We start from the raw sequence: 22528 nt of genomic DNA, 5'->3' as shown, positions 1-22528 counted from the left end.
GTTAAGTAAAGCTGAAAAAGTTCACAAAAGAGGCTGAGGTGGCAATATCTCTGCTGAGGGAAAGGGGAGTGAGAACTGTCATAAAGATGATTTTCTTATCTGGGCAAAGATGTGACATCAAGCGTCGGAGCATACCCTCGACTCTAGTGTTCAAATTAAATTACCAAAAATGTATTCTCATTCAGACAATAATCTGGGGCTTGTGTCTTTTTCAAGGCCACTTTTTGGAGGGCAGGGTGAGGGCATTCCAAGAATGCTTGCATTTTTGGTTCAAAGCGCATGTGCGTTTTCGCCTGTGCTTATGTCTGCTCAGGTTGATGGCATCAAAGATTGCAGTAATTTCATTGGGGTGTCTGTATATTAGGAGTGTGCAAAGATGGGTACACTCTTTGCACCTAGACCTGACATGGGTTGCCCAGAGGAACAAGTTTGTTCCAATTTCTCATGCTTGCCTCAGTGTGCTGGGGGCCATACTGGAGGGACGTGTAGTATGAGGCAGGTGGTCAACCCTCCAGAGGCAGCAGCCTATACATTTCCTAGAATTTTTTTTAGCTCTGAAGCAGTTTCTTCTGTCATTTTGGAAACAGCAGGTTCTATTGAGAACAGATAATACCACAGTGGATTCTTATATAAACCTGCAGGGAGAACTGTAATCTCTGCATCCCCATCAGCTAGCCTACACAATTCTAATGTGAGCAGACACTCAACTGGCTTACTGAGGCCAATGCATGTTCCAAGGCATCCAAATGTGGGGGCTGATCTAGGGCTGTTTGGGTGAAGGAATTTCCCTTACGGTAATTTTGAGTGGCTCAATAGCGCAATATGCAGTATTATCGCCATTTATTTATTTATATTAATTTGTTGCTATATAAATAAGTGTTCCGATGTGGTCAGCATGCACAAAAACAAGGACATATTCAGTAACCAATGTAACCGAAACTAAACAGCGTTGAAACAGGAAATGAAGTAAACAGAAGAGAATGTCAAAATAAGGATCCACATAACAGAGCATAAACCTGAAAATAAGCTTGTTAGGCTATTTTTATATGTATAACAGTTAGTTCCGATCCTCGAATCTGACTGGATAAGAGGCTTTCTGCTGATATTTCACCAGCAATGCGTCGCATGGGTAACACTGAAGCTAATGCTTCACTTAATTGAGACCAATAGCATTGATCAATGCATTGGCCAGTGTTGACGCCATTCATGGTAAATACCCTTAAATGTTAAAAGGATGATACGACAAATATTTTGCTTTCCCAGGACACGGCAACCTTTTCACCAATATGACTTGACCTCAAAGCCAGACGCAGGTAATCGCACGTGCTCTGCCGATCTCTCATTTACTGTCTGTTTAGGCTTAAGTGCAAATCCACGTAGCCTCTGTACAAATCACCATAATAAAAACAGCCTTGTTATCATTATTAACTTATTTAACATTCAATACACATGCACAAAATTCAAAACAAGAAGGGTATAGCCTTATGAAAAAAGAAAACGCGAATAACGTGGTTGCTGCGGTTACTTGCATTCCTCTGCGGTTGGTTTGTCATAAAGATGATTTTCTTATCTGGGCAAAGATGCGACATCAAGCGTGGGAGCACACAGCAATGTTCGTGCCCCGTGTGCAGACTCTAGTGTTCAAATTAAATTACCAAAAGTGTATTCTCATTCAGACAATAATCTGGGGCTTGCACTGAATTTTGTCTTTTTCATGGCCACTTTTTGTGTACGAGCTTCCAGTCCGCAGAGACACAGGCGGGGTAGCCTGATAATACTTCTGGACCTAGCAATCTGGAATTTGTGGATCTTTCTCTTGAGAGGGTCAATTTACTAGAACTAACTCTTCCACGGAATGTCGCTGACACTCTTCAGAGTAATCCTGCTACAATACATGTTTACAAGATCAAGTGGAATATATTTGTTTTGTGGTGAAAGCAGCACAGAATAGTGGCAGCTAAGTGTCCCATAGTTCACATCTTGACATTTCTAAAGGAACTGCTAGAGCAGTGCAAGTATTTTTTTAACCTTAAAGGTATATCAGTAATATCTGCCTGTCACTCTGGGTCTGATGAGGTGTTTCCACGTGCACATTTGCTGATGTGCCATTTTTTTAAAAGGGGTCCGCTGTTTCTGTCCGACCTCTAGGACTATCCTCCCATCATAGTACTTAGTCACTGTCTTGGACACATTATGCGAATCACTGTTCAATTCATTGCTGTAAGTAAATTTGAGAATCTTATTGTACAATGCAACTCTCTTGCTCACACTAGCTTTCAGCCAAGTGCATAGCAGAACTTGAGCCACCTATCTTACACCAAGTTCAATGTGGATGGCTCAGGCATCACTCTGCGACTAGTGCATCTTTTATACCAAAAGTCCCCAGCACCTACTCATCTTTACCCTTTTGGCTCTCTGCTTTTTATCTCCCACCAAGATTCAAGATTTAGTGTGCTTGAATCTTGTCACTGGAATGTTAGGCTGATGGTTTCTAACTGTGTTAGCAGTTATTTGTTTGTTTTGCCAGGAAAGGGGTGGATAATGTTTAAGCAGAGATTGTCACACTGGTTTGTTAAAGGCACAGTGGCATAGCAGTGTGTAGGGAAGGAAGCCCCTCACTGCCCATTCTACTAGAGCCAAGCCATTGTTGTGGGCACTGCTTAAGGGGGTTTCTGTGGAGGAAATTTGCACGGCAGCTAATTGGACTTCCTCACATTATTTGTAAATTACCACCGATGCAATATCACACCGCACCTCAGATTGCTCATATGGTTCTATGAAGGGGCTGTGTTATCAGAATCAGTTGTGTAGGAATATTCCAGGGTTGTGGGGGCCTTCTTCCATAGAGAGGTCTGTGTCGAAAGACTTGACTAAAAGAGAATGGCCGGTTACCTAGTGTGATCACAGTTCTCTGAGGGGAAACGAGTGAGACACAGACCAGGGGGCCCCCGCAATTTGGCTCGGCATTCAGAGCATATAATTCTAAGTATGGATAATTATTAGTAAGTTGGGGGCATGACCCTAGACATGGATTTTTCACTGAAATCTCACAATTGTTTCAACATTAATTGCGGGTGTAAAAGCGACATTGAACCAATATCTCTTTGTAACGTTAATTCAAGGGTTCATTAAGGTTGTGAGGCCCGTGACACACCAAGCCGACAGTCGAGCATTGGCCAATTTAAGGCTGTTGTTGAACGTTTGTTGGCCTAGAAGAAAAACCAAAGTGACATTGTCATTATGTGTCTAAAGTTAAGTTTATCTACCTACCTGTTTACTGCAGCATACAATAAAGCTCCATAATTTGGGTTCATAAAACTACTAAGTTTATTGTAGTTATATCCACTACTATTACAACTATTCACACAAACGGAATGCTCTTGAAGATTTCTGTACTTTTAAGAGCACGTATCAGAATGAGTTGCTGTATGTAATGATAGTAGAGCTGTGTGTGATTGATGCTACTTATCTTTAATTTATGCTAAATGTTTAAATATAATTCAGGTTATGCCTGTTTATTTATATAATGTTAGCACTAATTTTCACCAGTCCTATATCCATGCTTTTTAGTGAGGCGCATATGAACTGTAAAGTGTTTCTTACTTACTGTGTTTACCTTATGGTTACAAATGTAGTATGTACATTATAGCCAATAAGGTTATATCTCAATTTGTTGAAGGCCCTTCCTCTGACTCTGGAGATGGCCAATCATAGTTTTGAATTTTAGGATATCACCTAGGGTGGCCAGTGGCCTATGGTTCAGGCCAATGTGAAAAACCCAACATACGCTTACAAGTACACTACTACAGTAATATTTACCTGTCTGGCCTTCTGTGCACACAACCTTTCTAGTCCTGTGATGCAAGAGCACTGCACTACATCTAATTCACCTGCTTCCAGTAACATAGAGCTATAGATTTTACTGGTAAACACCAGATAGGTGTAACAGTCATGTTTAGTTTTCACTGTCTTGTTTAGTTTCTAGTCTTAGGGTACGTTTACAAGACAACGATATGCTTAAAACGGAGAAGTTTTTCCTTTGAGTTTTCCACGTACAGACGACACTGTTACATTGGGTTGCAGCAAGGATGAAACAGGATCTACATGCAGCAGCTTTACTTAAAGATTTAATAAAAAAATAAAAATAAATAAATAAATAAATAAAGGGTTTAAATAGACAGATCTGAAGAGCAAATTAACAAGACACACCTGAACTGAACTAACAATCAATCAAACACCATAAAAACAAACAGGCAGGGGACGGAGAAAGACAGAGCTGAGGGTTGTTCCATAAAAGACGCTAAGAAAAGCAGGGATTAAATTCCAACACCTGACTTGAATGAACCTAACGGTAACACTTTACAATAAGGTTCCTTTATTAAACATTAGTTAATGTATTAACTAACATGAACTAACAATGAACAATACATTTATTACTGTTTTTGTTAATATTTGTTAATGTTAGTTAATAAAAATAAAGCTGTTCATTGTTTGTTCATGTTAGTTCACAGTGCATTAACTAATGTTAACAAGATTTTAATAAAGTATTAGTAAATGTTGAAATTAACATTAACAAAGATGAACAAATGCTGTATAAGTGCAGTTCATTATTAGTTAATGTTAACTAATGTAGTTAACTAATGAACCTTATTGTAAAGTGTTACCAACCTAACAAATAAGCTGGGGATAAAGAGTTTTTCATAAAAGGTCATTGAAGTTCACACAATCCCACTAATTTGATCCAGGTTTGTCTAGATCAGTGGTTCCCAAACCTGTCCTGAAGGACCCCCAACACTGCACGTTTTCTTTGTCTCCCTAATCAAACACACCTGATTCAACTCATCAGCTCATTAACCCATGTGATAATGAGCTGATGAGTTGAATCAGGTGTGTTTGATTAGGGAGACAAAGAAAACGTGCAGTGTTGGGGGTCCTTCAGGACAGGTTTGGGAACCACTGGTCTAGATAATTGCGTGTGCATGCGTTTCTGAAGAAGCCCTAGAGGTCGATCGTGGATCAAATCGATCCACCATCAAACAGTGTTTATTTTGTGCTGTTTTATGCGTTTGAGACATGTCTTTTTTTCTTCCTCAGTGCAAAACTTACATTTCACAGGTCCATCTGTAAATGTTAGAAAGTCGTGCAAATATTTCCATTTTGCTGCTAAACTTCACATTGAACGAGCGCTGCTGCGCGCATGCACGCCAAATAGGAGCGCAATAATTCTGTCTAAAATATACATTTTGCTTGGAAAATTAATATGCAATATTTTATAACTCCAGAAATATCTTCTAATTATAATAATTTATCTTTAGGATGTTGGATAAGTTGCAGTGAACTTATAGCTCATTACACTCAAAAATAAAAACATAAAAAGATTGAACAGAAGTAGCCTAATTCAGGGAAGAATTTTTTAAGAAACCAAATATAATAAAGATACAAAATATAGTTTTGGGTATAGGACCTATGCTACTTAATAAAGATGACTTATACTTATTTAGAATGCTGAGAATTACAGCTTTTAATGCAATTTTTTTTTTTTTTTTTTTTGAGAAAGCAAGAATCCCCAGTTTTAAATTATTGGTTAGATTTAGTTTCTAAAGTGTACTATGGAGAGGATAACATGAAATTAAGAGCAAAAGTATACCGTTTGAAAAGATATGTGCTCTAAAATATATTCCATAAAATAAAGGAATACATATTAGCCTACATTAACTACATTTTTATATAACCCTCCCTCCCTTTTAATTATAGTTATTTGTTAATTTATTTATTTATTTATTTATTTATTTAATATTGAATATTTGATATTTAAATAATATTAAGAATTATGTGTCATTAAGAGTTTGATATAAATATGTGAATGTTTACTTTTTATTAATATTTATTTATATATATTTTTTGTCTTTTTCCCCTTTTTTCATATGTAAAAATAGCTAACTATGTACTTATTGGTTATTGTTCTAATTATGTTTTTTAGGCTATCTGTTTGTGGGTATTATCACAAAAGAAAAAAAGTAGAAGGAAAAGTAAGGAATATTTACTGGGGGAAAATATTATGTCTTTAAATGAACTGTCCATTTGTATAATTGTGTTAAATGTGTTTGAATTAGTGCTGTCAAACGATTAAAATATTTAATCGCGATTAATCGCATTAATGTCATAGTTAACTCGCGATTAATTGCACATTTTTATCTATTCTAAATGTCTCTTGATTTCTTTTTGTCCCATTATTTTTTCTCATTTTAATGCTCTTATCAACATGGAAAAGTGGATCGGCTTGCTTTGAGCAAATGTTTCTTTTTGAAATCAACATTGGCATACTGTAGTGTTCAATTTCACACTAACATTCTCACTTGGAGCAAATAATCTCTCACACAATGTAACACTGTCCATCAATAAAAGGGTGAAAGAAATACTGACGAGGTCCTAATATTGACGAGGGGGTGGAGAATTCGCATCAGCGAATCAGTGTGCTTGGCCATCAAGTAGTAGGCCATTTCAGACTGGACGTGCTGCAATGATAGCTCAGTTCACAATGACAAAACACACAGATCACTTTTGTCTTGTCAACTGAAACATTTTGGCCAGTTTTTTAAAATTAAACTTTCCATTCAGAATCTTATTGGCATCCATTTCGGCGTCTCGCGCTCATCATTCATCCACTCAAAACATAATGTTAAAGGGGGTCGCACACTGGACGAGAAGCGAAGCGCAGCGCCTCGTATTTAAAATTCGAACACATTATTCTCTATGAGTGTACACACACCTTTTATTGCTGGCCATAAACTGAGAAAGTACGCGTCCGATGTGCGATACAAGTTGTCCATAGACGCGGCTTCTCGTCCACTCTTTGGCCGGCTCGCAAGCCCAAACAAGTGTGTGCGGCGTGCCTGTTGTTTTGTTTCCGGTCTAGCTAGATCCGGTGGTGTTGTACTAACGTTACTAGTTGTTGCAAAAGCATGTCAAAAAAAAAAAAAAAAAAAAAACTACAAAGTTTGCTAGGCGTTAATCGCGCGATAAAAAAATTGACGCCGTTAAAATGGGTTTGCGTTAACGCCGTTAATAACGCGTTTAACTGACAGCCCTAGTTTGAATTGAAAGATATAATAAAGTACATACTATATATATATATATATATGCTAAAATATTTGTAATTTGGACATTAGATGTGACATTAGAATTTTAAACCTACAAGTGTATTTTTATGATAGCAATAACTGTAAAGGGTGACTATTGTAATGGGGTAAATCAAATGTAGGCTCCTGGCATACTGTAGGTCAATTACTAAGCTTAGAGTCATCTTACCAGTTAAAATGTATGCTGTGCTTTTGTAATTATTTATTTTTAATTTTGTGATTTTAAAAATTGTAATTTTCAATTTAATGTTCTCTGATAACCATAAAATGTACTACAGCTGCCAAACAAAACCAGAGAGAAATGTATTCATAAATCTTTAAAATCTAATAAAATCTTGGGCATAAAACATTCAGCTAGTAAGAAAAGAAAACCTGTAGGATATATATATATATATATATATATATATATATATACAGTATATTGTGTGTGTGTGTGTATATATATATATATATATATATATATATATATGCTACAACGATAAATGATACAAGACCTACAAACGTGTCACGTGTTAAATTGTATACTATCAATTGTTTATGTAAAAAAATAATAATAAAAAAAATATATATAAATATAAATATATATATATATACAGTGAGGAAAATAAGTATTTGAACACCCTGCTATTTTGCAAGTTCTCCCACTTAGAAATCATGGAGGGGGCTGAAATTGAAAAAAAAAAAAAATCCAGAAATCACAATGTATGATTTTTTAACTATTTATTTGTATGATACAGCTGCAAATAAGTATTTGAACACCTGAGAAAATCAATGTTAATATTTGGTACAGTAGCCTTTGTTTGCAATTACAGAGGTCAAACGTTTCCTGTAGTTTTTCACCAGGTTTGCACACACTGCAGGAGGGATTTTGGCCCACTCCTCCACACAGATCTTCTCTAGATCAGTCAGGTTTCTGGGCTGTCGCTGAGAATGATGCTACCACCCCCATGCTTCACAGTAGGGATGGTGTTCTTGGGATGGTACTCATCATTCTTCCTCCTCCAAACACGTTTAGTGGAATTATGAGCAAAAAGTTCTATTTTGGTCTCATCTGACCACATGACTTTCTCCCATGACTCCTCTGGATCATCCAAATGGTCATTGGCAAACTTAAGACGGGCCTTGACATGTGCTGGTTTAAGCAGGGGAACCTTCCGTGCCATGTATGATTTCAAACCATGACGTCTTAGTGTATTACCAACAGTAACCTTGGAAACGGTGGTCCCAGCTCTTTTCAGGTCATTGACCAGCTCCTCCCGTGTAGTTCTGGGCTGATTTCTCACCTTTCTTAGGATCATTGAGACCCCACAAGGTGAGATCTTGCATGGAGCCCCAGTCCGAGGGAGATTGACAGTCATGTTTAGCTTCTTCCATTTTCTAATGATTGCTCCAACAGTGCACCTTTTTTTCACCAAGCTGCTTGGCAATTTCCCCGTAGCCCTTTCCAGCCTTGTGGAGGTGTACAATTTTGTCTCTAGTGTCTTTGGACAGCTCTTTGGTCTTGGCCATGTTAGTAGTTTGATTCTTACTGATTGTATGGGGTGGACAGGTGTCTTTATGCAGCTAACGACCTCAAACAGGTGCATCTAATTTAGGATAATAAATGGAGTGGAGGTGGACATTTTAAAGGCAGACTAACAGGTCTTTGAGGGTCAGAATTCTAGCTGATAGACAGGTGTTCAAATACTTATTTGCAGCTGTATCATACAAATAAATAGTTAAAAAATCATATATTGTGATTTCTGGATTTTTTTTTTAGATTATGTCTCTCACAGTGGACATGCACCTACGATTACAATTTCAGACCCCTCCATGATTTCCAAGTGGGAGAACTTGCAAAATAGCAGGGTGTTCAAATACTTATTTTCCTCACTGTATATACAGTATATAAACAACGTTAACATAAACATTTCATATACAATATAATTTAACACGTTTGTAGGTCTATATTTTCTCATTTATCATTGTAGCCTTATTTAAGTTGATTTTCTGTATACTGTGTATTTATTTTTGGACTAACAGTGGTTAATAAAGTCCAATAATGGTATGAGAGAGTGTCAGTGGTAATATCATTGTGTTCCTGACGGTCAGTGTTAGAGGATGTGTGTAACAACTGAGGCTTAGCCTGCCCTGGACCAGGTTAGTTTCCCAGCATAAGTTGCCAGAGTAACTGAGTTTGAACTATTTTAAGTTTGCTTATGAAACAGAATCAACTGACAATAAGTCTGACAAACCAAAATAAGCCTGGCTTGTATTCTAATCTTGTTTTATGGAACAGCCTGCAGAACTAATTGACAGACCACAGACAAAGACAGAAATCAAAACAGACTGACAATGTGACAGACACCATTGTCAAACCGATCCCCATTCTCATGGATTTGCGAATATGACAAAAAACGCTGTATTCTGCTGCCAGACCGTTAGATGGTGATGAAACACCATACACTGTACACGTAATACGCATGTGCAAGACGACATCATCTTTAGAGATTCACATTTTTTTTTAACACGGTTTTGTTAATGCGTGGCGCATTGCAGAGCTAGTGCAAGACAAGCATTTGTGGTTAAAAAGTATATAAATGTGTATTTCCTTTTATTTGATTTAGATTGTTTTGCTAGATAAGAGCCTTATTCCTCAGCTGGGATCATATAGAGCACTTTGAAGCTGTATTGAAACTGCAATTTGGACCTAAACTGTTGTACCCCATTGAAGTCCACTATATGGACTTATGTTTTTCTTAAAAACCTTAATTTATTTTCAACTGAAGAAAGACAGACATTAACATCTTGGATGACATGGCGGTACAAAATTAGTTGTTCCAATTTAATAGACTTTAAGTATACCGATTTATAGTGTGCCACAAATACATTTAGTTATACTTAAGTACATATGAATAAATTATATTTAAGTATACTATTTTTTGACTAGGGTAGCATATGATAATATGCAATTAAAATAGCCTAGTTGATGCATATAGGGATGCTGTATACTGAATTGAAGCTGCAACAACTACCTGATAAAATGGAAAGCAACAGCAAAAGATGTATCCATCATGTTTTCTTTGAACATTCATTAAAAAGCTGAGGTGCAAAGTATGTCTATACATTTTTCTCATTCAATAGGCATTTATCTCTCAAATGCTCTATCAGTCGCCAATGAGAATGGCTTGTTTTCAACACTGTTTGTGAGTTTAATTTTAATGTATTTGTTTCTCTCTGCAGGAGAAGAAATGAGAAGAAACGGTGAGCATATTTCACACCCATAGGCAGTTTCACTGTAGGGCAGATTGTCAATATGGTACCTCCACTCCAACTCTTTCTTCTACTGCCTCTAATTCATCCAATCATAAGTCATGTCCATGAAAACTCTCTTTCTCCTCTGACCACTCATTCAAATCATAGCCTGTTTTCCTATTGTTCAAAAAAACAGACTTATGTACTTGTCAAAAAAACTGATCATAGACTGACTGCCAATGCTGCATTAGAAGTTGTCAGACCATTTCTTCGTGGCTTCTATGGGAAAAGTTTCATGAAATCAATTGGACATTCAAATGAATGGACTGAAAGCAGAAATACTGAGGACATATTTTCAGAAAAAACGTCACATACTGAGATAACTGGGTCAAGGGTTAAATTTGTAGTATCACACAAAGACCGAGTGAAAAGAGGTTCTACTCAAAATGTCATACTACCACAAGATGCCGCTGGAAAAGAAGAAGAGACTGTTGATGAGACTGAGTCAATGTCAGATGACACATTTACTGAATTTAAAGACAAAGACTTGTCATCCGTTGGGTCAGGTGATGTGGTAATACCTGAAGAAAATGGCTTTGTTAGGGTGTCAACAGAGGCTATAGCATATCTTGGTGGAGAGAATGCCCAGAACAAACCACAAGTTCAGACAGCTCATAGTGTGCTGGCTAGTTTGGCCACAGTACATACAACAATCAACCCTTCACTCCAGACAAGCCCTTCTGCAACTGCACCACCTAATGAAAAGCCTGTATCCACTTCCAACGGGATGAGTCAATTGGACGGCAACAGGACTCGACTGGAAATAGGTATAGTACAGATGAAGTAATGCTACATTCACCTAAATAACTGTAATTACAATGTTCTTTTACTTAGTTACTTGTTTATGTAGTAACATTCATAGTGAAATAGTTCATTATAGTTAGAGTATATTTCAAAAGTATGTTAAATGCACACACACACACACACACACACACACACACACACATATATATATATACACAGGGCTTGAAATTAGCACCCGCCAAATGCGGGTGGATTTCAGCAGTGGCATGTAACGCAGTCACTCCTACAGTACTAGCCACTTTGGCATATATTTAATTTTATAAGTTAAATATATATTTTTCATTTGTAGTCTTCAAATAATTTTTCTAATAAATAATGTAAAATTTCCAGTCTTGGTGAGCATTCACGTAAACACGGTCAGCTATGTCTGAAGTGAACGTAAAGTTAAGAAAGAAAACGCATGTGTAACAGTATAATGAATCCGTGTGTCCGGTATATTAGTGACAGCAACCTAATATATGAGATAATATTAAAAATATCTATATGGCCATTTTTTCCCATGGTATCGATGTCATAATTGTGGCCAGTGAAAATGCTGAGTGGCTGGTAACTTTGGAGAACCACTAGCCATGTGGCTGGTGAGCAAAAAAGTTAATGTCAAGCCCTGTATCTCTCTCTCTCTCTCTCTCTCTCTCTCTCTCTCTCTCTCTCTGTAGTATATATACTACATTTAAATTAATTGTATTTATATTAATGCTTTAACAAAAACTAGAGGAAAAACTGTTTGATGTTTTATTTTGTTTATCAGGTAGTTTGGGGATAACCACTCCAGCTAAAATTCGGCCAAAAATACAGTTTACCACTTTACGATCATATATTGAAACCACCTCTCTTAGCACAAGCAAAACCAGTCTACAACTAGAGGCACCATCACCAGGAGTGGACATCGTTAGTTCCAATGATTCACAACCAAAAAGCACTTCACAGTCAACAAGATCTTCAAAAATACCCAGTGACCAGTTAAAGGAACCAGGAACTAAAAGAACAGTGACCGATATAAAGAACACTAAAGGTATGAATTATTTGTCTGAAGGATGAAAAAAACCAAAACCAAAACAAAACTGGGGTTAATTTCCTGGTCTTTTGGAACATTTGGTGTTTTTAGTGTGGGTGTGGCCACTTGTGAGACTGAGACAAATGTTAAAGGCCCACTGAAAGTGGACAACAGGAAGCTAAGGCGGGACATATTGAATGGCTACTCCCCCTATTCTGAATAATCATATATACAGTCACTAATAATATGATTTAACGGTTTATCACTTTCGACCAATAGGTGGCGTACTTACGAAATTGATGTGATGTGGTCAGAGTGAGGTGACAATGACACATACAAAGTTTTAAGTAGGGCAGATAATATTGTTGAATATTAAATGTCTCCAACTAAGCAAGCCAAAAGCCAAGGCAACAGTGGCAAGGAACCAAAACTCCATCAGGTGACAGAATAGAGAAAAAAAAAACCTTGGGAGAACCCAGGCTCAGTCGGGGGCCAGTTCTCCTCTAGCCAACGAGCAAACAGTGTATGATTATGATCCAGGTGGTGACTGAAGGGGGTGACTGAGTAGTTCTGACATCACATTTTTACGGAAGTCACAACGGCTTGTGAAAAGGCACAGCTACTTTATGCAGGCTGTGTGCATTTTTCTGTGGATTGACTGTTTTGAAACATATGGTAGTTACATAGCCCCTAGACATCCTTTCATTTCATTTTTGACAATATGGGACCTTTAAATATCAATATACTGTATATCAATATATCATTCTTCATTCAGTTCTATGCAACAGACTCAGATTTTTAACAGATCATTTTTTTTATTATCAAATTAAAGTATAGTCTATTGCCTAAAGTATAAACTATTATTATCAGAGCATGTGAGCAGATAGCAGGGAGCTGATTAGTGATCAAGAGGGTAACGTTATTTTACCAGCGTTGCCCAGCACAACTATACCATGTTAGATATACATTTATTCATTTAGCAGATGCTTTTATCCAAAGCGACTTACAAATGAGAACAACAGAAGCAGTTAAACTAACAATAGGACAACAATATGCAAGTGCTATGACCCTTTCCAGTTGAATCTAATTAAAGATGATAGATAAAGAATAGAAGAGAAAGTGTTACAGGACTATTGCAAACAGAAGTCTACTACAGAGAAATTTCATGTCGGCACATTATTTGAGCGGACTTTGCTTTTCCAGTAAGTGTGATCGGTACATGAGTGGAGCGTTTAGGCTGTGAGGGACAGAGCAGAGCAAGCGTGCAGTGCAAACACGGAGCGGAACATTGAGCAGAGAGCAATGGTGCTGTACGTGGAAAACTCGTCAAAAAAACGTATCCGTTTTAAGCATATCGTTGTCGTGTAAACGTACCCTCAGTTTTGGTTTTCCTGGTTACTGATTATCTCCTTGTTTGTTTCTATGCTTACGTATAATTTTGCATTTAAACTCCATGTTTTGTTCAGTCCCTTGATTGGTTCTCATTTCAGTGAAATTGCTTAGTATATATATATATATATATTAGTATATATATATATTTTTTTTATTCATTTAATTTATTTATTATTATTTAATATTTAATATTTTATGTAAACGTATATCCCTGTTACAGTTAATTTTCCAGGTTGAAAAACCTGAAAATGCTCAAAATTCAAACTAAAAATGCTAAAACTTTACCAATTTTTTTAAATTAATTAATTTATTTATCTGAATGCATACTGAAGAAAAACTGACTTTAGGACCCAGCGGAACAGCTCATTTGCTCCAAATAGAGCTATAAGGCATCTAGTGGCTAGAGTCATGAAATATCACGTTATATATATATATATATATATATATATATATATATATCTTTTTTTTTTTTTTTTTCATAAGAGATCGGCAAAGACACCCAATGTAAAATATTTTGAGCTGAATTAAAAGGTTTATGCACAGGGGTGTGGGAAGTGGGCGTGCTGCAGCACCTTCTGTTTTCACAGGATTGTAAATGCAACGCAAATGTTTGTTCATTAACATTTATTCATTTTTAGCATTTAGTCATTTATTTGTAATAAACACTTTAAGTGGGCTATTTAAAAAATGTGTTATTTATGTGTTCAATTATGTTTTTAAAACATACACGCAGAATGTTACGTAATTAACAATATATTTTTCTTGTGGCCACAACTTCATATTTTGAGAGAACGACATCTATTTATCGTGGCCACAAGTTATGTTGAGGGTACCACACCGGTCAATACTGTATACAGCAGTGGAGATGAATGATGAAATAACATTTTACTTTGAATTAGGAATGTCATATAAAGATATAATGCGGTCTCTGGGATTAAGACATGGGTATGTAAGTGAAAGACACCTGAAGCACATTCTTAAGTTGAATGGGCTTTTTCGTCGGAAATTTGCTGGCTTGAATGAAATACTCGGGTCACGAATAAAGTTAAGGCAATAAACAAAAACAAATTATGAGAAACTTAAATAAATAACAAAGTAAATTATGACCGGGGTAAAAGGAGGAGCCCGTATCGCGTGTGAAGATTCGGTTCCCACATGTTATAAAACTGGTAGCCACTAGAAACGGATGTCGTTCCCTCAACATATTGAAGGTGCTCTAAGTGATGTTGGGTGACGTCACTTCTTGTTGATGTTCAAAGTATTTTCAAATAAAACGGAGGCTAGCTAGACCCTCCCTCCTCCTCATCCGCGCACTAACCCACCAAACCCCACCCCCAAATCCTTCTTGTCGGTTATTGGCTGGAACAGTTTGTTATGTTTCGTTAGCCCAGTTTGTTTTTGTTGCCGTTTGTGGAGCCTGGGCAGGTAGTTAGCGGATAGTGAGGAGATGTTTGCTGTATGTGACAAAAAATGTTTTGGCCTAAAAAACGCGTGACATCGCTTAGAGCACCTTTAAGTCGTGGCCACGAGAAACGGATGCCGTTCCCTCAACATATTAAGTCGTGGCCATGAGAAACAGATGTTGTTCGCTCAACATACGATCTCGTACCCACGAGATATTATGACGTTCCCATGACTTAAAGGTGGGGTATGTAATTCTCTTTTTTGGCCATTTTTTCAAAATCACTTGAAATCCTATTCCTAACCCCCTTACAGCCACTGAGTTAGAAGCACTGAAATGAAAATTAAGCAATTTAATCATCTGTGGAACGGGCAGGACTCGAAAAACTCCAGCCAATCATTTCCAAGACCACCTAGAATCATTGGACAGTAAGTGCGTCAATCAACGGTCGTACCATACCCCCCTCCCCCCATCCCCCTCATGTTCTTTGAATGGGTGGAGTCAAAAGAAAGAAGGTAGGACCATTTGAGTTGTGTATTTTCAAAATCTGCCGGCCATTTTGCAAATCACATACCCCACCTTTAATATCACGTTCCCACCAGTTTATATGTTGTGGCCACGACAAAACTACGTGAACCGAACATGTCCCCTCCTGGTCACCGTATGTTATATTGTGTGTGCGTAGAAAGAATTTGTCCGCAGCCGCTCAAAAAAAAAAAAAAACTCCTGAGTGCAGGTCCACCATGAGTGTTGTGTAAGGTATAGCACTAGGCAGGTTTTTTTGTGTTCATTTCTATTTCCTGTCGCTGTGCAGGCTCTTTTATTGTGTATGACACTCTAAACAGCCCAATAACCCCTTTCTTTAAAGGCTTAATTTATGTCCCGTTGACTTAATTTATGTCCCGTTGCATTACGAATAAAAGCAGTATCAGTAAAGTCAAAAATGTGATGTGCAGTCAGGTTCGAGCATGTGCGCTGTTTGAACGAGTGTTCTCACTGATACGTTTGTTGTGATTCGCAGAGTTTTGATGAGTTTTATAGTCTTGATATTGTTTCTTATTCAAAAGTGGTGACCTTTTTCAACCTAAAACCTCTTCCCGCACCCCTGTATTTCCATCAATATAAATTTATTTTTCCCTAAATATAAAACGCATGTGTAGACTGATATTTTTCTAATGTCTTGACTCCTTTATTAAGGGAGTATGGATATATTAACAGACGTTTCAATATATTGGTATTAAATGCATTTTCTGAGAATTTATATTTCAAGTTTTGACTGCAAATGTCACGTCCATAACGCTGGAATTGCTCATTTTTAACGAATTTAAACTAGTTTTTTGGTGTAGGTCTACGTATTTTATTATGTTAACTTAAATAATACTAATAGTAATTTAAAGATGTGGCAGCCCTACATCTTACACATCACACTCCACTGTTATGGTGGCAATTTCAGTATATTTACTCACTAACATTATCGTGGAAACAAAATATGGTAGTATTCATGAATTGAGGATATTTTTGGGGATATTTAATTTAATTTTATCAATCAATAAATTCCACTAGAAACAAACCTTGTTGTATTATTTTAATTTAATACTGCGAAGCTGCTTTGATACAATATGTATTGTGAAAAGCGCTATACAAATATACTTGACTTGACTTGACTAGTATCGCGCTACAGCGCACATTCTATCAGCTGCAGTTCCGGCGCCTCAGTCCCAATACTGTAAAACTCGACGTACATTCACATCACACATGTTAATGCAGCGGTAGAGTTACACTCACAGGACACTGTGCACTTATTCGCAATCACAAAAGTTCATTATTTGCTCGTGCTTTAAAGCTTTGCCGGGTAAACATTTCATTGGTGTTCTGTTCTGACATGATGCACTTTTTCTGAGCGCGTACTGAAGTGCGCGCGCACTGTCAAACAGCGCCAAACTGGATTTTTGTTGGGTCAGACCCATCTGATATAGATGGGGGTCTGATACCGCGAGAGCAACATGGAGCTACATGTAAAAGATATGCAGCAAACAAGCCACTTTGAAATGTTGCTGTTTTCATGAATATAAAAGTTGGGTGACCCTCCCCCTAGACTAAAAAAAGTTGGATGACCCTCCTCTCAACAAAGAAAAAAAAGACATGACCCTCCCCTATTTTCCTCCGGTGGTCCTTTCCATAAATACCGAACGGTCCCTTACTTTACCATCCGAATCTTTCGTTCATTTGTCACGTGACGGACACAATGAACGGATCGTTCATGAATCACCCATCACTACTGCACAGTTTCCACTTCAGTCAGTTTCTATCTATGAATCTATGATGTAACATCAAGAATTTAATTTAATCTTTAAAGGGGTGGTATAATGCCCTTTTCACAAGATGTAAAATAAATCTCTGATGTCCCCAGAGTGTGTGGGTGTGATGTTTTAGTTCAAAATACCCCACAGATATTTTTATGTAGCATGTTAAAGTTGTCACTTTTTGAGGGTTAGCAAAAACGCACCGTTTTGTGTCTGGCCCTTTAAATGCAAATGAGCTGCTGCTCCCGACACAGAGGGCGGGGTTTCAAGAGCTGGTGTGTTAGCAGCTCCGATTACCTCACCAACTAACACACACTAAAATGACAGAAACTGTTCTGCCTTTTATGTTTAAACGGAGTCAGACAAAGATGGAGAGACTCAAGAAGTGACAACACGTAGAATGCAACAGGACGTCTCTGAATGGTTAGTTGACGATTTTATGTTGCTGATGTGGAGGTAACTATCTTTAATTAGCATATTCTGTCATGATAATCTATAAATTGCTCGTATAGAACTGTTGTGAGATGCACAGAGTGACTTTCTATTGTATGTGAAAAGACGGATGCTAGTTTGAGCTGACTTACAAATGTGCTCGACTACAACAACTCTTCCTCTTCTCAACATGGACTGTGTTCCTGGGGGCGGGGTTTATGTAAATTTTAGGGTTGGTGATGTCACTGACCCGTGAGGAATGTCGTGTTGTCCATACCAGCCGTTTGTTGTAGTCCTTAAAAACGATTTCTTTAAAAGCAAATATCTCCCTTTGCTTTGAACTTTGAGCGTTGTAACTTTGCAGATGTTGTTTATGCTCAAACAGCAACATTACACACTAACTAAAGTAAGAAAAGTGAAATCATACTCAACCACCCCTTTAAAAGAATATTACCAGCTCAAGAATGCAGTGAGTGTACATTTTTCTTGATAACTTTTGAACTTGAATATGAAAACATATTCATATTTTAAAAGTTATGTAGTGTATTCCAGCTTTATTTTTATGAGCATTCATGTTAATTAGAGATTAGTTTGTTAAATGTACAAATTGCAAAAGGATTGTATATTGCTGAATGTGTTTTATGTAGTTACATGCTTTTCTATTGTTTGTTATTGTGTTTTGCCAGTTACCTCAATAATATTTCCTGTACCTCTTTTGATTTCCACAGGTATATCACCTTTTCTAAGTACAAGTACAACCTCCCCTCACCCGACTGGACATGGCCATTTTGTATTCTCTGAAAATGATAGAAGAGTTACAGAGACGGACCAGTCAGTCTCACAGGGAATAGTTCCATCATTGAAGCCAAACCCTGCCTCTCCAACCCATGCCCAACCCAAGGACCCTTGTGGCACTGTTGTGGGCCCCTGTGTTTTTTCCAAAGATCAAAACAATGCTGATATATATGGTGCAACAAATGGCAGCTTTTTAGTGTGGGCAGACTTAAAACGCACACTGTCATTTGCATGGGAGCTGCATGTATTTGGTTCTGCTGCCCTCTTCCTTCTGCTTACTGTTGGCTCTGTTCTTGGCTTAGCGTTAGCTCCCAGCTTGAATTGCCCCCACTGTGGTGAACTGATACTTGCCAATAGCCTCTTGCTAGTTGTGGGTGTGGTTAGAGCTGGCCACTTTTTGCTTGACCCATATGGGACACGGTTCCTCCTGCCGCCTCCTGTAATAATAGCTTTATATACGCTGCCATTACCACTGTTAATTTTGGCACAGGCTGCATTAGTGATATTGGTACTAAAAAAGGCAGGAGTAACTTGGCTACCACCAACACTTCAGCACCCCCCTCTTTTAGGAGTATTAGCTGTTTTACAATGCACTCTCCTACTTGCTGCAGACTTACTTTCCCCTGCACTTTCGCCTGCTGTTCCCATCGTCTTACAGAGCCTCATGCTGACTGCAGGCCTGACACTGTGTTTAGGCTACCTTTTCTTTGCACTGCCACGCCTCTCCCACACACATGCAGCTCGGGGAAGAAATAAGGGAATAGGTGAAGAAAAAGTGAGGGTTTTAGCATGGGTACTGGCAGTATGCGCTCTTCTTGGGGCACTGTGCTGTCTTTTGCATATTTATTCTTGCATGTGGCTATATGGACTACTAGGAGACTGGAGGCGCTTCCGTTGGGCATGGTGGCTCTGTCAGTTCTGGGTACGACTGTTGGAGCTTGTCTGGGCTTTCTGCCTGCTTTTGGTGTCTTCCTGGGTCTTCTGGAGACCCAATGGAGGCCACATATGTGGAGCACCAAGGCAGGAAGGGGCTGCCACAGAAAGCTTGCCCTCACCCTCTCAATCATCAAACTCTACCAGCAGACATACATGCTGGGCAAAGATTGTGCAGAGCCTCAAGGTAAGGCAACAAAGGAAATCTGAAAGCAATGGAATTGGAGGGTCCAGTAGTAGTGCAGCGGTCGGAGAGTTGCCCAATAACTGGGCAGGACAAGAGCGATCAGGGGCGGATATTAGCATGAGCCTCATACGAAATCAGGATCCACTCAAAGACAGCAATCTGAAAAGCTTTGCAGGGGGCTCTGCTGGTTCATTGTTAAGGGTGCAGCCACATGCTCATCCACCTCAGTGCTCTTCAAGTAGCAGTCTGGACAGGGACAAGGAGTCAGCCTTCTCACTCTGCGATTTTGACCTGCGCCCTCCAACCCCAATTGATCTTGGCCGCAGTATTGATGAGGCACTTCATCGTGAGCATCTGTTAGGGGGCGAAAGTTTATTCTATCCACTGCGACCACTATCACCTCCTCCATTTCCAAACCTGTGGATGCGACGGAATAGTGACCCCCAAATAACACTGTCATCGAGCAGTGATGAACACACTTTGCTCACAGAGTCTTCCACAGGTCTGGATCGCTCCATTCCTAGTGCTGTGCCCAGCCGACAGGTCACAGCTCCCCCTACACCGACTCATCAGGGCTTCCGTTGGGTCTCTGAGGCACCAGTGCCTTCCTCTTTGTCCTGCCCGGTCTCATTGCACCCTTCCCCAAGCACAAGCCATACTCTTTTGCCCAGTCCAGAAAACACAAGGCTTTTTCTAACCCCTGACCTTGAAAGTTCACAATCAAATAGTAGAGGGGGGCATAGATATTTGAAAGTCACAAGAAATGATGACTCAGCCAGTGTTGGCAGTGACATTATTGACCTTTGAACATGGTGTGGCACACAACAACTCCAGGTTAAAACGCATTCGCATTCTCCAAAAATCAGAGATTACATATTTAATCATGACTTAAGTCAAATGTGAATAAGTGTAATCAACACTGAAAATATTTACTTCAAATTCTTTCTTCTAAAGTCTTGTTTACAGTTATGTACATACAATAGAAGTCTATGAGGCAAGGCATTCCAGAAGTGTGTATTTTGTTTTCACTATTATATATGTTTTTGTATAAAATGTTTTTTTTTTTTTTTTGGTCTGGAAAGTTATCATCATTGTCTTTTTAGTGGTAGGACCACTATTATAGGCTAATTAACTTCTAATAATGTGTTATTTGTGTAATTTCTGTTGGTGGGGTGTCTTCATGTAAAGGACTTCACAAAGAGTTACTAGTCTCCTGTCATTACTTGTAATATTTAGGTATTGTGGCTATACTTGTGCAGTAGTGTGTATGTTAATGTTTATGCGGTTGCAGTGCCTTGTCCCATAGACCAACCTAAGTGCTTCTAAGCATTGTGAAGACCTGAGTCTGGATAGTAATTTTTTTTCTTCCTTCTTTGCACTGCATTTAAACAGAATGTATACTGTATGTGTCAGAACATGTTGACTTTCTTGCCCATGCTTTGTACCGAAAACATACCAAACTATTCCCACAACTGGAGTTATGTGTAGTAAAATCATTGTTATATAAATGACTTGGCAACTGACAGAATAGCAGACCAAAACTTTGTTGGTGTATTCAACAGTGTAGCCAAATTTCAACACAGTTGGATGCTCAACTCATCATTACTTTATACAATACAGTAGAACTCATGTCTGAGCAATAAATGATAGAAAGCTGTGAGTATATCTAAAACAGATTATATTTTTGTTTGTAAATAATGGTGTATTGTGGTTACATGCAATGCATTTACTGTGAATGACAATCTTTCCTATTGCAAGAATATTAACTGATCACAAAAAATACACTATTGTCAGTCAATGACAGATGCATAGACAAATGCATATTAACATTTGTATAGTTTTCCTTCTTTAAAAAGAGAAATGAGTGCCATAGTAGAAAATAAACTGCATCACATATTAACCAGGCAGTATATGTGCTTGTATTGTGCTGTGACATATTTTTTAATGAAATTATTATCTTTCATTTCAGCTTTAAAAAAGTCTGAATGAACTGTTTGCATGGTACTGACACCTGCTGTAATTTTATTGATCAAATGATGCTCAAATAAGATCATTTTAACCAGGCCAAACCCCACACATGGTATACTGTCAAGCACACTTTCAGCATTTAAAGAGATGATTTATGAGGATGGAGTAATGCTGTGCAGTCCCAGCTAATTATGCCAGAATGTGGTACAGTGGTAGTCCCACGTATCTATATACATGTCTCTATGTATTTTTGTGGTCAAGTTTGCTTTTGAATAAAACAGAAAGTGTTATCACCAACATACTGTACTATTTAAAAGCCTTTTAATTGAAGGGTTTTCAGGGTTAATCTGAGTTTAATTGAACTCAGTTTACCCACTGAGTTATCTTACTTCCCACATGACTTTCACAAACTTTAATAATTTAAATAAGCACTGCATTTGTGCTCGGATAAATTTAAGCTAAATGAATTCATATTAACATATTGGTAAAAGTATTATTTAAACAGAAAAAACAGAACTAAAAAAGATGTTATCATAAATGTGTTCTTTCACGAGGTATAAAAACATTACCAGTTTTTGAAGAAATCAGCCAATGAATGGCGCATTTACAGTATAGTTATCTTTGTTGCACGTTTCATTTGGGATAGGAAAACATACTGTATCTTATAATTAGAAAAATGATTATTATAAAAAATATTCGGACAATTTATTTAGTGATAATTCTGGTGCAAGGTCCAGAACTCAAGTATTAAATCTCAGTGCGGAACTTGACAGTGGTATTCTTCATCTTCTGTTTGTAGACTTCATCAAACTGTTCATTTTGTGCCACAGTGAAGTGACTTTTCCAGTCTCCAACTTTACCTTTTGTAACGCAAACAAAGACAAG

The 22528-nt window shown here is 37.9% G+C and overlaps 2 protein-coding genes across 3 annotated transcripts in view; one reads left to right on the top strand and one right to left on the bottom strand.

Moving 5' to 3' along the window:
• Positions 1-21938, top strand: part of LOC311065804 (uncharacterized protein) — a 32058-nt gene extending 10120 nt beyond the window's left edge. The window contains exons 2-4 of one of the 2 annotated variants that reach the window (XM_084086553.1): positions 10362-11200; positions 11986-12249; positions 18489-21938. In XM_084086553.1, coding sequence (XP_083942679.1) covers positions 10435-11200; positions 11986-12249; positions 18489-20482 — 3024 coding nt within the window. In that variant the 5' untranslated portion in view covers positions 10362-10434 and the 3' untranslated portion in view covers positions 20483-21938. The remainder of the gene's footprint in view (positions 1-10361; positions 11201-11985; positions 12250-18488) is intronic. The other variant, XM_084086554.1, reaches the window with a different exon arrangement.
• Positions 21676-22528, bottom strand: part of LOC311065807 (cytosolic sulfotransferase 3-like) — a 37635-nt gene continuing 36782 nt past the window's right edge. Inside the window, exon 7 of the mRNA XM_084086566.1 lies at positions 21676-22503. Coding sequence (XP_083942692.1) covers positions 22391-22503 — 113 coding nt within the window. The 3' untranslated portion in view covers positions 21676-22390. The remainder of the gene's footprint in view (positions 22504-22528) is intronic.

Source organism: Abramis brama (genome assembly GCF_963993115.1).
Source record: "Abramis brama genome assembly, chromosome: 16".
Taxonomy (NCBI): Eukaryota; Metazoa; Chordata; class Actinopteri; order Cypriniformes; family Leuciscidae; genus Abramis; species Abramis brama.
The sequence above is the reverse complement of the archived record's forward strand: the minus strand, read 5'-3'. Positions and strand labels throughout refer to the sequence as shown.